We start from the raw sequence: 16,740 nt of genomic DNA, 5'->3' as shown, positions 1-16,740 counted from the left end.
AAATAGAAAATTATCCAACACACAACTAAAGCAAAAGGTATAAAGGTATGATTCAAGTGTGCATGCCTGGTGAATGTGACACCCTGAGTTCAGACCTCAACTCTGGGTAAAAAAAAAGCAGAAACAGACCAGTCCACACCCAAGTGGCTAGAATGGCAGGGAAATGACACGAACCTTGGAAGAGATGCAACCCAGATTGGGTCCAAGGAGGGAGAGCACAGGGCAGGGCCAGTCTGGGGGTCAGGTGGTGAGGAAGGTCCTCTCAGAGAGGTTCACTTGAGGCAGAAGCTCATTAGAAGTGAGCCAGACATGCAATGCCTCTGTGAATCTGATCACACAAAATAATATTTATCGAAATGAACACCAGGAAATGGAAACAAGAGGTTTCTTTTCTTTTTGTTCTGATTGTTCATTTATATGCCTTTGGGGGGATAAGGGGAGGCAAAGAAAATGGAGGGACAAAGGATGAACAAATGCATCAAGGGTACTCACTAGATACGGTGATGAAAATGAACTATACAACTTATGGGTGAGGATGGGAGGGAAACACTGGGAGAGAGCTAGGGAAGGTGTGACATAGTCTAAAAGGAACTATACTCTACCAGGTTTATGTAGTAACCTCTCTGTACATCACTTTTATAATAACAACAATATTTTTAAAAAGAATGAAAAAACGGTGAGCCAGACAATAAAAAGACTGGGAGGTGGACTGGAATGAGAAGGTATCCTGGATGAAGGCAGTTGGGTGGCTAGATGTTGGTAGGTAAGGGATATAAGACCCATGGACTGGGGCTGGGAAGATGGCTCAGTGGTAGAGCACTTGCCTTGCATGCATGAGGCCCTGGGTTCGATTCCCCAGCACCACATAAGCAAAAAGAAAAAAAAAAGCCAGAGGTGGTACTGTGGCTCAAGTGGTATAGCGCTAGCCTTGAGCTGAAGAGCTGAGGGACAGCGCCCAGGCCCAGAGTTCAGGCCCCACAACCGGACCATAAATAAATAATAAAGACCCATGGACTACAAAAGAAGGGCCAAGTTGGCTTTATACAGCCCAATGGTTATCTCAGCTGGTAGCACCTGAGGACACAGGGTGAAGGATACATAAGACCTTCTCTAGTTTTGTTTTCTTTTTTTGGGGGGGACAGCTTTTTGTATGTCTCAATTTCAAAAGATAGGCGTATTTAAATTTATATTCTACCATTTAAAGGAAGTAGAAGAAGAGTGGGGGGAGCGGCAGTAGACCCTAGAAGGTCTGGGACCCCAGATGATGAAGAACCTCCTAGGTTAGGCAGAGCCAGAGCAGGTTGGACTGTTTCTCCAGCTGTCTACCAGGGGTAATAACATTGGCCCCTCCAGACCGAGGCCTATTTTGGGAACTGGATAAGCTCAGGCAAAGGAAGGCAAATGGCGTCCACAGCACTCCTGTAAGCAATCTGGGAGTCAGTGTGAGGCTGAGTGGGAAAGTAGACAGTGTGGCTTCGAACATGTGAATGTGGTTCAAAGCTCAGCTCTGCCACTTACTTTCTGTGTCACCTCAAGCAAGTCAACTAACTGCTCTGCTGTGGCCATGGTGACTTTGTAAGACCAAGCTGCTGGGGCCATGGAGGCATCTGAGACCAAAGCTACCACCACCACCACCACCCACCCTGCCTCTTCCGGAAGACAGATCCTTCTCTCTCTTCTGCTGCCCATGTTGGGTACTGGCAGTGGGCGGCCATGAAGGGCCGCTAGTTCTGCTTGTTGTCACCCAAATGTCTAAGGCTGCTTGTGGCTGACAGGAGGGCAAGAAGATTCCTTAGGGATTGCCATAACAGGAGACACAGACTCTAGGAAGGACCAAAGAGAAGCTAGGGGAGTGCTCTGCCTTCCACCTCTTCAAATCTCCAAAATGCAACCTCTACTTGTTTATTTCTTTCCCCAACACAGCTTACCTTCTCTCCCGTGATTCCTGGTTCCCCGAGCAGACCAATGAATCCCAGGAGCCCCTAGAGGATACATTTTGGAAAACAAGAGGGAAGAAGATGAGTCGGATGACAAGAGGTGCTGAGTTCTCACACGCTCCATCCTCTAGGGTTCAGATCCTAGGCCTTTGGCCCCAAGCCTGGTGACCCAGCCAGCCTGTCTGCCATGGAAGGTCGCACTGCCTGACTCTGGGCACCGTCCTGACTTCCCTCACTCCACCAGATGGTTCTGATTTGAAGGCCGAGCACTGGGGTTGCTGCCAGCATCCCTGGGAGCCGCACATTCTTCCTGAGCCAGAAGCAGGCTGGGAGGTAGCCACGTTTGGAGCTGGGGGCAGGGGGAGGGCTGAAGTGTGCTGGGAAGAGGCCATCTGTCCCTGCCTTTTGGGGCTCTGGGACTGTTTCAAAGAGAGAAACAAAGTCACTGACTAGGACAGAACTACTGTTACAGAAATACCTCTGCCGGGGGGGGGGGGGAGGGAGGATGGGAAGGGATGGGAAGGGGAAACAAAGGAGGAGGCTACAATGCTTGATAAGAAATGTACTCATTATCTTGCCCATGTAATTGTAACCACTCTGTACAGTATTTTCACAATAAAAATAATTTTAAAAAAAGAAAAAAAAGAAATACCTCTGCCAAAAGACCTCATAGACCTTGTCACTATCTTCTGAAAGGCTTCCCCTTTGCCTGCTGAAAGGACACACACACACACACATGCATACATAACACACATGCCCAGGTACACATACATAGGCACACACATGCACACAGGCACACACATGCACAGGTGCACATGCACACACAGATGAACACACACAGGTACACACACACACACACACACACACACACACACACACACACACATGCACAGGCTCTGCTGACTCTTTGAACTCCACTGGGTGACAATTTTTCTCCATGTTCCAGGAGGTTCTTCTAAATGGACTGGGTTTTGCTATCATTCTCAACGGATAAGCATAGCAGGTGAACAACCTATTAAAGCCCAAAGGAAGTCAGACTACCCCACCCCTGCCTCTCCACTAAGAAAATGCTGCAAGCTCTCATATGGGTCAGGAGTGTGTGGAAAAACCTAGATGTGAGACTTGAGTTTCTGGGCTAACACAGGAATGGAAACACAGGAATGGGTAGATTTCCTCCAATCAGATCTGCTCCCCAAACACCAGTCAAAAGGAGACAAGACCTAGAGTTGGTAACAGACCACAGGTTGTGTGTTCACACAAGCAGATCAGGTGACTTACCAATGAGCTAGGCGATGGCATCACTCCAGGTCACCTAATGAGTGACCTCAAGGTTCATTTCTATTGAACGTTGGTCACTGTGGCAGAGCTGTGAATGTCTTTCTGTAGCCTGGAGTTGCTGTACTGGTCATAGCAAGTGCTTGCTTACTAGGTTGTGCCTCATTTCTGAAGTGAGGGACAACAAGAGTCCCTCATCCTAACTTCTAACCTTCTAGAAGTTCTAGAAGTATTCCAGTTAATTCGTGGCACTCACAGGCACTCAGTAATGTAAGTTCTCCCTACCATGAACACAACTTCTATTGGCCTCTAACCATTTAGCATTTCCTTTCCATATGAATAGAGGTAACAGCAGTGTCACCAAACCCTGTCACATGCCAGTCACTGAGGCAGAGATCTCAGAAAGCACGATGAAGGCTTATCACTACTTCAAAATTGAGGTCACTGTTATTAAAGCTGCTGCTAAATCTCATTGACCACATTAATCAAGACGTAGAGAGGCGAGCGTATCACATCGGGCCGTATTTTCATAATAGCATTTCCATATAATTGGTTTTCTTTGAAACTTAAAAAAAAAATCTCATGACTTTAAAATATAGTTTGAGAAGGGGGAATCCCTAAGTTTTATCAGCCTGACAAAGGAATCTAAGCCACCCCCCCCAAAAAAAAAGGTGATTAGGGCCCTGGAATAAAGTGATTTCCATGTACTCCTTGTGTCTTGACAGTTGAGTATTCTGGGGCTCTATTTCTCCCAGAGTCCTCTGGTTTAGCAAAGCTATGCACTTGAATCTGCTGATCATATTTGCCTTTTTCTTCCCATCAGGAAATCCATCCAAGCTGTGGCAGCCCTTCTATACTCCTGGGCTTCCCACAGAAAGTGCTCAAATGACACTGGAAAGAGTTCAAAAATCTCAACTCCTCCAGCTTTAATTCCTTTCTTCCCCAACAGCTGTTGCAGGCGGGGTAAGAGAGAGCCATCACGTACAACTTCCACACTGATGGCGCTTCACTACCCAGCCAGCCCAACATCATTCTTCCTTCAGCTCCAGGAAACCCTTTCTGGGTGGGGCTCATTTAAACAAGTGGGTTCCACCTTTGAGCCAGAAGGCAAGCTTCATAGTAGGTGCTAGGCTGGTGGGAGGGGCTACGGCTGCCCACCACACAGCACTCCTGTGCTGTTTCGCTGGACTTGGATAACTGCTGGTGATGATCCTCAGACTTTACATATACATATATAATTTAATACTAAATATATATTTTATTATTATTACTATTAGTCGTTGATATGGTAGTGAGGAATATGAACCCATGGCCTCATGCATGCTAGGCAAGGACTTTACCACTAAGCCATGTTCCCAGCCCCTGCAGACTTTCCTAATGACTACTTGTAACCACCTCCCTGCTACAGACCTTGGCCTCACTGCCCAGCTGGCTAAAGCCACTGGTTTGAGTTTCATCTTCTTTATAATTTAGGGATGCTTAGACCACAGCCCCTGGCAAATGGTTCTGCTTTACTGGCCAGTGCCTCGTGGAGCACAGTAATGATGGTGAAGGGGGCCTCCAGTTCTGGGAGCAAAGTCATGTGACTCTCTGGGTGGGCAAAGGTCTCAAGAAACGTGCAGAGTCAGGCAGAGTTATTCTCATTCAGAGATCTCTTCTCTCTGACAGTACTGTTCACTGAGTATCCTCTTTATAACCCAAATCTCCCTTAGACCCCCATTGGGTAAAATATTCTACAACGTCTTGAATAGCTACACTATGTCCCATTAACCAAATAACTGGTTGAACACTTAGGTTATACCTCCCCCCGCCCCCACTTCCTTTTCTGTGACAAAGGGAAGGGCTGGACCCTGGTACCAACGCTGGCTGAGGATGGACCAAGGTGTCTGCACTAACTCACCTGCTCGCCCACAGGCCCTGGCCGTCCAGGATCGCCTGGCTCCCCCTACAAAGAGACAAAGAGGATCATGGGTTGGGAGATGGGAGGCTGGGCCTCCTGAGGGAAACTTCCCAGAGCCATTGGCCTTCACTGTCATTGATGTTGATGGACTAGGAGTTTCAGGGACCAAAAGGTTCTGGGACAGAGCCTCTGCCCTCCCAGAACTCTAGTCACCTATCAGCCACCTGCTTAGCACCCTAATGTGTATGTCTTGCTTTGGGCCCTCCACACACACGTGTGTGTGTGTGTGTGTGTGTGTGTGTGTTGTGTGTGTGTGTGTGTGTGTAGTGTAGGTAGAAACTGAAGCCCAGAGAAATGGATTAAATGTTTCAGGTCGCACAGTAAGCTAGAATGAGGGCTAGAGTGTGGACCTCGCACCACAGAGGGAGCAGGTGTGGGGTTAGAGTATCAGGGTCCAAGGCCTCAGCTTCCAGCTGTATTAAGGGAGACCATGCTCCTTTGTCTCCTGAGGCCTTGCCTGGCAGCCTCGGGCAAGTCCTGCTCTGCATGTAGCCACAGTGCCCTCATCAGAAGCAAGTAGACACGTGGGACAAATCCACTCAGATGTGTCAGCCTTCCACCACAGAAACCCCACTGGTATCTGAGGGACAGCAGTGACACCACAGAAGTCTGGCTGGGAGATGCATGCAGCTCCCTGCATCCTGGCACAGCTGTGTCCTATCCTTCAGTTCTTGCGCCGGACCTCATGTTCACAAAACCCAGAAGGGCCAGGCATTCACCAGGAGGGAGGGCAGACACGGCAGCCAGAGGCCCCTCTGGCCCATTCCTGCCCTCCTTGGGTTTATTGGCCCAAGAATCTCTTTCCAGAATGAGTTAGAACATTCATGCAACTCCTCTAGTGACCTCTTCCACATTCCACCCTTTTCTAAGGGGACCCCACTGAGATTGCCCGTGGGTTGGGGAATCATTCCTTTCCTGCTCTGGGCAGGTTTTGTTTTGTTTTTTGGTCAGCCATGGGGCTTGAACACTGGTCCTGGGCGCTGTCCCTCAGCTCTTCAGCTCAAGGCTAGCACTCTACCACTTGAGCCATAGCACCACTTCCAGAGCAGTTTTTTAGAGATAAGAGTCTCACAGACTTTTGTGCCTGGGCTGGCTTTGAACTGCAATCCTCAGATCTCAGCACACGGTGTGGGCATGATTTTATTGATAATTAAGTCCTGTTAATAAATATAAGGCATATTTACTGCAGACAAGGGGAACATATTGTATACAAGTGGAAATCTATTATCCCACCCCTCAGAGATGAGTCCTGTCCACACCCCACCTCTGCTCCTATGCCCCCACCTCCACTGGCATCATCCCCACTGGGGATAAGAAAACGTATCATTTTTCTCTCCCTTCTTACAACTGGCATAGAAGACAGAGCCCTGTATTCTGGGGCCCACCCCTCTCCTGTCACCCCCAGCATCCCCAGATGTCCTCACCTTCAAGCCATCAGGGCCAGGCCTTCCAGGAAATCCTTTCCTGCCCGATTGACCCTGCAATGGAAAGAGATATAAGGAGAAGGGCTAAGGGGTTCTGAGGAACTCTGGGGACCTGGTACAGGTTCCTTCAGGGTTGGGGACAGTCATGGTGCCCTGGATGAACAGGGATAGCCTCAGGGAGCCTTCTGCTCACCGGGCTGGTCTCCTTGTAGTAAATAGGGACAATGACACCTGAACAAGACAATGAGGAGGTAATGTAAGGGGTCCTCAAAGAGTTCAGGGCTGTCTAAGACCCTTTTAGGAGGGCCAAGCGGCCAGAACCATTTTCGTAGGAGCATCAAAGTATCCTTGCCCTTGTCACTGCCATGCTCATACGGTACATGGAGCTTCTGGAAGCTGCATCAGGCGTGTAGCAACAGATGGTACAGAGTCAGAGCTGAGTCCATCTGACTTTGTTTAAGCTGGGCATTCAAAAGGGTTGCAAAAGGGTCGGCACAGATCAAGACGCATTGCACAAGTAAACTGCTTTGTGACATGGCAAAAGAAAAATCAATACACATCCCACAAACTTAAGAAAAGGGTGGTTCTGGAAGGGTGGGTGAGAATATTGAAAGAGGTGACATTGATCAAGGAACACTGTATTCATAAATGGCTTTGTTGAATGGCAAACTACTTAAAGATAATGAAAACACTTTTTTTTAATGCTGAGTAAACTATGATTTGGGAAATACAGCAATTTTTGGTAAAGTTGATTAGTTTTGTTCACATGAAATCAGGTAATTACTTGCATTGTACTCATAAATGTTTAAAGCAGGTCACTTTTAGTTATTAATACCAGTAAATGGGACCCATACAAACAAAAGCTCTTTAGTATTTTGTCCTTTTTAGGAGCATAAAGAGAGCCTGGTGTAATGACTCACACTCCAATTCCAGCTACTTAGGAGGCAGAGATCTGAAGGACTGGTTTAAGGCCAGCCTAGGCAAAAAAATTAGTGAGGTTCCACCTGAACAATTGAGCTACACATGGTGGTTCATGTCTATAATCCTTGGAGGCATTGATAAGAAGATATCAGTCTGAGGTCAGCTTGGAAAAAAATAACTCACAAGACCCTATCTGGAAAATAAGCAAACAAACAACCTAAAGCCAAAAGGCTGGGGTCATAGTTCAGTTGATACAGCGCCTGCATAAAGATCATGAGCATGAGGCCCTAAGTTCAAACTCAAGCCCAATATATATATATGAGACCAAACCACTTATGGGGTTTGAGGCTGTTGGTACGGGCAACTTGGGGATGGAGGAAGTCAATGAGCAGCTTCTGGAAAGTTATACAGAACTATATAGGGAACTCAGACTTAGCCCCTAAGTAAGTCCCCACTTCCTGGCTGAATCTTCCATGCTTCCAGTCTTGACTGCTTCTCTCTGCTGAAGTAAGCTAAGAACAGCAGAGATGCTCGTAGCAAAGACCAAAGAGAAAACAGAGACACAGTACCCAGCCTGCCAAGGGCATGCTGCCTCTCCTCTGGGGTGTGTCTTGCACTTTCTCTGCCTGGTCCGAGGCTCTCGCTGCTGGCTGCTCTCGGGGGCTCTGGCTTGATGTTACCTGTGTTCAGCTCCACCTGATCCCACTTCCCCTACCCAGCAACGTGAAACTCACCTCCAAGCCAGGGACTCCGGGAGGCCCTGTGGGTCCCTCATCTCCCTAGAAGTAAGACACGAGAAGAAAAATGGAGATAGTTAGTCTAGTTTCTGATAAGATTACTCTGTATGCAAAGAAAGAGATAGACAGAGGAACGGCCTCTTGGACACAGAGAAACCGAGCACCTGGCCACTGCCTAGGGGTGGAGGTTCCTGTAGGCACAGCCCAGAGGTCAGGATTTGTGGAGTAGAGGCTCAGACAGCAGACTGAGAGGTAGGCTCTCTTCCGCCAGACCTTGTGTGCCTCAGTCTCCCAGAGTGGAGATGATTCTCCTGTAACACATGCCTGGCTTCTGCTGAGTTCTGAGCAGCAACGATACATACATCACTCTTTCAAAGCCACCACTTAGGATGGCAGCATCTGGAGATGTTTGGAATGAACGAAGGGGTGAGTGTGGGGATTCATGAGTCATAAGCAAGCGAAGGACTCGGTTTTCCTGTGTGGCAATTCGAGTGCAGACAGAGGCCTGTGGTTGGCGCCATCCTTCCCTCCCTTTTTTCTCTCTCCTCTCCTCCTAAAGGCAGGGCACACGTGTTCTCCAGCCTGGCTCTTCTGGCTGGCCAGGCCTGATCATGAGCTCCCTCCAAGCTCCCTCCTCAACTCTTATCCCATTTCCAAGAAAGCAGCCACACATGGCGGCTCCCAGAGCCAGCACTGGGCCCCTGCCAGACCCAGAACCGGCCCCTGAGATGGGATCTCAGTTGCGGGTGATGAAGCTGCTGCTTGATCCCCCCTGCCAGGCTGTGTGCCAGGGGTCTGGGAGGAGCCTCTGGCACCGGCAAAACCTGATTCTATGCCCACAGAGATCTGCTCATTACCCTTTACTGGCTGTGCCAGCCATGTTATTTTCTAGGACTACCTGGCTGGCACCAAGAGTGTGGACCATAACAGCGCTGGGCCTGTATCATGGACCCTTAGGCTTAAGCAGATCTAAGTTCAAATCAAGTTCCTGTTTGCCCCTTTACCTGTCTGGGTCTTGGAGATGCTATGCAGTACTACTCGCTATGCAATAAGCCCCGATTCCTGCCCTGCCATATGAATGCCCCAATAGATAAATTGCTCCTGTGAGCTGGGTAGAGGCAGTGTGTCAGTGAATGAAAAATCTCAGAGTGACAAGCAGGCAGCAGAGGGAGACCTGCCCTGTTAGGGAGGCAGGTGACCAAAGGTCCCTAAAGGGTTCCAGGGGCAGGGCTGAAAGGACAAGACCCAATGGTGTGTGAGTTATGAGGAAGCCCTGGGCTGCATCCCAACCCAGGGACTCTGACCCAGTGCTAAGGTCTCTGGTACCCTGGACAGAGCAACCTAAGGCTGCAGATGAGGCAGGGGCTATGGGGAAGGGGGAAGGGTGGGACTCTTCTCACCTCTGGCCCTAGCTGTCCACTGGGTCCTGGCAGGCCTCGGGCTCCAGGCTTACCCTGGGAGAAGGGAATAGAGAGGGAATCAGAGGCCGCCCCTATGTCTCTCTCAGAGGCCGCAGGATTCCAGCTTCCGAGCCTGGGCAGTCGGCAGGGAGGGGGAGGGGAGGAGACTGGTGGGAGGGAGGGAGGGACAGGTTTTCACAGAATCATCTGCTTTTTCTACCAGGGCTGCCCTGAGCAGAGAACTCACCTTCAGGCCTTCAGGGCCATTGTCCCCAGGTGGGCCAATGTCTCCTGGGAATCCCTAGGGAAAGAAGAGGTGGGGTCAGTGGGGACTGCAGGAGAAAGGCTGTTAAACAGCAAAGGAGGGTGAGCTGGTTGCCATCCCTCCTGCTATCAGCCCAGCCATATACTTCATCCCTTCTCTTCAGTCACCAAACAGGGACCAAGGTACCATCCTGATGCCCAGGGAGTGGCTGGGAAATTGTGAGACTGCACAGGAGAGGGCAAAGGTTGTTGGTCCCACCTGGCATGGCAGGCCAGAATTTCCCAAGTCTCACAGGGTTAGGATGCTGCGGGGACCACTCTCCCAAGCCAGCCTGCCCAAGAAGCCTGGCCACTAACCTCAGGCATTCTACCCATGAGTGTGTTTTTGTTCATGTGTGCACTTCTCTGCCAGGGCGTCTGGGACATCCAGCTGGTTGCAAAGCTCTGAGGCCATGAACTGCAGCTCCTCCTGTCAGAAGCTGAGCGCTCCGGACATCCTGGCCAGCTGTGCTACACTCCACCCATGCCACCCGTCCTGGCTCACTGCTGAGCAGGCCTGGAGATGGTGCCGTCCCTCCCCTCTCAACGTCATCCCGTGCCACGCACATACCTTTCCCTTGTAGTGGGCTTTGTGCAATTTGGATGCCTCTTTCACAGGTTTTTTTTCCTTCTTTGCCCTATCATGGCTGCTGCCCAGAGCCCAGGACCCTTGAGCCTGCCTGTCTGCAGTTGGCCTTTTCCATTGCTGGTGGCCACCAGGATGCCCATGTTTCTTAGGGTGGGGGGTCCCAGCAGCATGAACCAGTACAGGAATATTTCCTTTCTCATTTTCCATGTAATACCTCTGCTAATTCAGCCTAGGATACCCATTCATTTTTAGGGCATCACTTCTGTTTTCTGATCGCTAGAAACCAAAGGCCCCGCCGCGCTTTTTGAGTCTGCAAACAAAAGAACTCCTCTCATCTTGCTTTCTGACATCAGCTTTGTTGTTTTCTGCCACTTTGAAGCAACTCCTACTAAATTCTGGCTTAGACATCCTTTCTTCTTGCCCACTGGCAAAAGGGAAGAATGATCCTATATTTCAAGCTAAAACAGTGAAGCCAAAGCCCTATGTGTTTGTTTTTTCTTCAATATGAGCATATCAAAATCTCATCCAGCTGCCCACTGACTGCTCACTGATCCAGGTCTAGTTCCTAAGCCTCTCTGAGCTTCGGCTTCCTCATCGGTGCAGAAGTGACTCAGAACACCCCTCCCCCAGCCTTAGAGGGCTGTGCAGAGGCTGAGATAAATTATGCAAGCAAAGTGCTAAGCTTGGTGCCTGGAACTGACTAAACACTCAGGAGAAATCTGTTTCCAATGCTTTGGGTCCCTTTTGCATGCCTGGGGCAGTCCATCTCCGGTGCCAACACGGCAGTACCAGTGCTGGTCAGATTCTGATGTTAATTCGCATCTGTCCCAGGAAGGGCAAAGGGGACAATTCAGCTGGGATCAGCCAGGAATGTTGAGATAGGCACTGGGCCAGCATAGGTGCTAGGGTGTGCTCTGTCGCCTGGCTATGGAATCAGCCAATCGAAATAGCACAAACACAGGCCAGGCAGAAACCCATGCCACAGTCAGCCTGATTTGCTGCTGCATACATCGCAGCAGGGAACTTTGAGAAAGCCACTCTGGGGCTCTAGGCCTCAGTTTCCTCATAGGTAAGTGGCAGGAGGATCATCCTCCCAAGCGAAAGGGGGCAATTCATCATGCACATATCCCAGGGCCTGGCATCAGGAAGAACCTCATAAATGTGAGTGAACGAGTGCACTTTCCGCCCTCACTGGCCAGATTGCTGGGAAACCCCGACTCGGAAAGTCTTTTTCCACAGTGACCAGTGAATGGAGGAGAAGCCAGGTCCATTTGTCTAGAGAGGGCTGTGTCACGGCCAAAGTCAACACAAGGGAAAGTTGGACTGTGGCTTTCAGGAAACACGGTCTCATCATCCATCTGGAGATCCTACGAGCCATCTTTGGAAAGCTCTAGAGAACCACAGCGCCTGACTTGCCTTGGCTACGGAGAGTTTGTGGAGGAGCAAGGCCCAGAGGCTGAGAGCTCTGGGGTGGGGGAGGGAAGAGGGTTCTGGCTGGCGTAAGCCTTGGTTTAGCATCATGCCAGTGTCACAGAGAAGGCAAGGGGAGTTCCACTGGCTGGCAGCACTCCGCCAAAGGTGGACTCGAGGTGGTCATGGCTGGTTTAGCCTCTTTGTGATGATTTTCACGTCTAGTAACTCTCAGGACTTCCCTGAACCTGGCAACCGCTAGGATAGCATGCCAACTCCAGCCACCACTACTTCTTCCTCAAGCCACAAACCAGAATCTGGACCTTCCTGGGTGGCTGGGGCAGGAGCTCAGAGGGGCCTCTGGGAATGGAACCTGGGAGCTTCTGAGGGGCCAAGGCATTAAGGATGAAGGCTCTTCAGGTGGTTCTATAGTCACCCCAGAGCCAGCATGGCCACTAAGCTGGAGAAGGGCTCTGAGAACAGCTTTTGGTCCCTAATGTGTCTGTGAGTCCCTAGGTAAGAGGGAAGGGCAGAGATGCAAAAGCGCAGAGGGATGATCTGGGACTTCCTTCCTTCCTTCCTGCAGTGCTGGAGTTTGAACTCAGGACCTCATACTTGCTACGCAGGTGCTCCACCCCTTAAGCCATGTCCCTAGCCCCTTTTACATCCATTATTTTTCAGATAGAGTCTCAAATTTTTGCCCAGGGATGGCTTCCGACCACAATTCTCCTATCTACTCCTCTCACAAGGGTGGGATGACAGGTGCATACCTCCACACCCAGCTTTTATTGGTTGAGATGAGGTCTTGAGATTTTCTCTCAGTCCTCGTAATCTCCAGCTCCTGAATAACTAGGATTACAGAAATGGGTCGCCATACCCAGACTGATCTAGGACTTTGTACTGTCAGCCTTCCTTCTCATTGTTATGTGACCTCAAGTAGGTCCTGCCTCATCTCTGGGCCTCAGTTTCCCAGCACAATCCCAGCTGTGGCCAGACATAGAGACAGGACATCACGTACCTCGGGTCCGGGGGGCCCAGGAAACCCTAGAGAGCCTTTGTCTCCAGTTCTACCCTGTGGAAGAGAGGAGGCTGTCAGGAGGCTGGGGCAAGTGAACCCCACATTCTGCTAGAAGCCTACATTATCCCTGGCTATGGGCAGTCAGAAAGTTCTGGAACACATGGATGAAATCTGCCTGAATCTGCTAAAAACAAAAAAACAAAAAAACAAAACCCAACAGTGGTTCCAATGTCTCCTCCTGTGCTGACCAGCTAAGAGATTGTAGGCAACTCTGTCCACCTTTGATAATTATGATTCCCCAACTACTGAGTAGGAGCAATAGTAATACTCCCCCACCCCCAGCTTCTGGGGTGTTGGCACCCTTCAGAGGAGCAGTCACAAAGGATGTAGTAGGTGACATGTATCTGAGCAACACACAGCTGCCCTTGGGTGTCAGAGTCAAGTTCTCATCAAAGCCAATAGTGCATGGGGCCTGTACAGAATGCTGGCCACTCCCTGGTCCCCAGGGTCCTCAGAGGAAACATAGGCAAATGGCTTCTCCTGCCCTGTTCTGCGGTAGTGGTATGGAAAGGCAACCTAGTCACCTATGGCCAGTTGGGAAGTCACCAGCTTCTCTTCTGAAGGCCAGTGTGCAAGTTTCAGGGTGCTGGGGAGAAGGAAGAAGACTTACCAGAGGTCCTGGCTTCCCGCGTGCACCCGGGAACCCCGGCAGCCCTTGGCTTCCCTGGAAAGGACAGTAGAGTGGGTGAGCAAGAGGTAGAAACAGGAGTGTAGCTATGGGGTCTCACTCTTTCCCTGGCATGGTTTCTGGCTTGGCTCCCTGACTAGGTCCCCAAGGCTGGGCCTAAGGTGAAATAGAAACCCTGTCCTCCCAGGACCCAGGGCCGGGAGGCCCTGTAATGTCCTTCACACAGGGAGGTCTGGAAACCCCAGCCTAGCTGGAGTGTCACAACACAGAGCACTGAGGCTGGGTCAGGATAGGCCAACAAGGAGGGAGGGAGAGGGAGAGCGGCCTGACATCTGAGCCTGGTGGGCTGGCTGGAAGAGCCAGATGTGACCACATGGCGTGAGACACAAGCAGAGGAGCCCCAAGTCAAGGCTACCACAGTTCATCCCATGATCAATTCAACATTGAGGCCAAATCATCCCTCCCTCTCCTCCCACCTTCCTCCTTCCTGCCTCCCTCCTTCCAATTTGCCTTAAATATTCCCTGGGAAGTGTAAGACCCTGAGCAGAGCTGCGTCAGGGCCACCTAGGGTCCTGTCTTCAGGAACCATTAGCTGGCAGAGACTGAACATTAAGTCCCTGGAACCAGAGGAGACAATGGTATCATGGTGGAGGCACAGATGCGGTACCCAGGGCCACTTTCTGGACAGAAAGAAATGATCTCTGAGCAGAGTGGTATAGAGGCTAGGGGAGGGTGTTTCAGGCCAGCAGCAGTGTATGCAAAGGTGTATGAGACACAGTAATGGTTCTGTGGGTTCTAGGGCCATAAAGAGGAGGGACAGGAGAGCGTCAGAGAGCCCATGAATAGGGTCGTGTATTTCTAGGGTGGCAGCCAGGATTTCTCTGGATGTATTGGGGATCCATGGCTGGTGTGAAAGCACAGAGCATGCTGTACCCTCAGAAGGACAATTTGGGGCAGTGAGGAAGAAGGCTGGAGGCCATGGAAATGTTTGGTCTCTGGGGAGAGGTGGACAGAGGTCCAGACAGGATGGTCTGAAGGGAGGCTTGCCATCATGGATCCATGTCCACCCTAGGACCAGAGCAGGGAGCTGGAAGGGGTATGGGAGCATGGTGCACAATTACCTTGTCTCCTTGAAAGCCAGGATCGCCCGCCACACCTGGGATCCCTTGTTCACCCTGAGTATACACCAGCAAAGAAGATTATGAGGGGGGCCAGGGGAGGTCCAGCCCTGTGGGGTGGAGGCTGTTTTTAAAGGGGAAGGCAGTTTGGGAGCAGCAGCCTGTTAAGAGTCACAGACAGGCACCTGGGTTTGGGAAGCAACTCCAGGCGATAAGCTGGCCTAGCTGGGGCTGCACCTGCACCTATTGGAGCTGCTCAGAAGGCTGGAAATGCCCATCAGGGGGTAGTGGCCTTGGTGACCACACAGCCTTTCTTGGAGAACAGACACTGCTATAGCATCTTCTCTAGTGGCTTCTGTATAGTTCAGCTTCTGTAGCAGCAACAGTTACTGCCACACAGTGCCAGGGGCAGCCAGTAGGTACAAGGTCCTCTCCACAGAGAGCCAGTGTCTTATCAGCTGTCACTTTTTCCTCCAGTGGCAGTGATCAGCTTCAGTCTCTTTCTGATGAACTAACTTCAATCAGCTTCCAAAGAAAACAGATCACCTGACTTTGAAGACTGCAAATTGATCCCAATTGATACCTGTCTGGGTGGTGCTTTTGTGTGTGTGTGCCAGTACTGGGGTTTGAACTCAGGGTTTAGACATTGTCTCCTAGCTTTGTTGGCTAGAAGCTGGTGCCCTATCATTTGAGCCATACTTCCACACTTCTGGCTTTTTTGCTAGTTAATTGGAGATCAGTCTCATGGACTTTCCTGCCTGGGATGGCTTTGAACTGAGATCTTTAGACTTCAGCTTCCTGAGTAGCTAGGATTACAGGTGTGAGCCACTGGCACCTGGCTGGGTGTTTGTTTCTTCTTTTTTTTTTTTTTTGTGACAATGTATTGTGCAGGTTCTGGCTGGGGAGGCTTTCTTGCTCCCTCCTTGATCCAGTCATGTTCTAGTAACTGCCAGGCACCCACAACACCAGGCCGAATGGAGCACTTGCAGCAGGAGGAAGAATGAAGACTCACAGGAAATCCACACTGCAGCCAAAGCCGTAACTGGCAGAGCCTTCCTTGGCAGAACAAGCCACAATTGAGAAGAAGATTGTTTTTGAACTTAACTTTAGTTTTTCCAATTTGGAAAAGCCTGTTTAACATCCTGTAGCTTGAGGAATCAAGGGATTTATTTTTTTAGTAATATGCAAAGGAAGAGTGACAAGCTTAAGAAAAATTAAAATAGGAAAAAAATAAAGGAAAGCGTAAAACACACGTTAGGAAATTAAGAGAGCAAATTGGAAGAGAGCCCAGCCTGAGTAACAAGGTTTCAAAATGTGTCTCAAGGCTGGGATAAAGAGGAAGCCAGAAAGGTTGTAAAGGGGACTGGGATCAGGCAGGGTCAAGGAAAATCTGGAATTCTAGCTTTCCAAACTGCAGGCTAGGGAAGGGTAAGCTAGAGGTAGGTGTGTGTATGTGTGTGTGTGTGTGTGTGTGTGTGTGTGTGTGTGTGTGTATGTGTGTGTGTGTGTGTGTATGTGTGATCAAACAAGATCAAGATCCCTCTCCCTCATCTCAAGAGCAAAAGAGATTTCTCCCTCTCTCACCCTCCCCCCAAGACTTACTAGCTTGCCCTCAAAACCATAGGTATAACAATAATTCCTCCCCCTTTTCTTTTTCTAGAGCTTAACATGTATGAGTTCTCAGGCCATCTGGCAGCAGCCAGAAGTTGATGGAAGCGTTCGTTTCCATGATCTTCCCTGCTGAGTGCTGAGGGACTGTCTGGGTAGCATTGATGCCCCATGGAAAGAAAACCCAATGCCCTCCCGTACACTCATCTTCAACTTCCTTCTTCCTTGACCATGACTAACTTTTCCATAGCTCTGATGTCTCAGACTCCTAACAAAGACCCATTCATTGAAGGGAGGGCTCTAAGAGGAGCTTAGTGGGCTAGAGGGATGGAGTCAGAGTAAGGGGAGACAA

The 16,740-nt window shown here is 50.0% G+C and overlaps 1 protein-coding gene across 1 annotated transcript in view; it reads right to left on the bottom strand.

The window, feature by feature from the left end:
* Col27a1 (collagen type XXVII alpha 1 chain) overlaps positions 1-16,740 on the bottom strand; it is a 113,605-nt gene that overhangs the window by 38,680 nt on the left and 58,185 nt on the right. Inside the window, exons 23-31 of the mRNA XM_070004991.1 lie at positions 14,784-14,837; positions 13,645-13,698; positions 12,975-13,028; positions 9,902-9,955; positions 9,655-9,708; positions 8,252-8,296; positions 6,597-6,650; positions 5,113-5,157; positions 1,929-1,982 (exon numbers count right to left, since the gene is read on the bottom strand). Coding sequence (XP_069861092.1) covers positions 1,929-1,982; positions 5,113-5,157; positions 6,597-6,650; positions 8,252-8,296; positions 9,655-9,708; positions 9,902-9,955; positions 12,975-13,028; positions 13,645-13,698; positions 14,784-14,837 — 468 coding nt within the window. The remainder of the gene's footprint in view (positions 1-1,928; positions 1,983-5,112; positions 5,158-6,596; positions 6,651-8,251; positions 8,297-9,654; positions 9,709-9,901; positions 9,956-12,974; positions 13,029-13,644; positions 13,699-14,783; positions 14,838-16,740) is intronic.

Source organism: Dipodomys merriami, unplaced genomic scaffold (genome assembly GCF_024711535.1).
Source record: "Dipodomys merriami isolate MVZ:Mamm:240054 unplaced genomic scaffold, mDipMer1.0.p SCAF_11, whole genome shotgun sequence".
Taxonomy (NCBI): domain Eukaryota; kingdom Metazoa; phylum Chordata; class Mammalia; order Rodentia; family Heteromyidae; genus Dipodomys; species Dipodomys merriami.
Note: the sequence above shows the minus strand (reverse complement) of the source record. Positions and strands in the feature narration are given on the sequence as shown.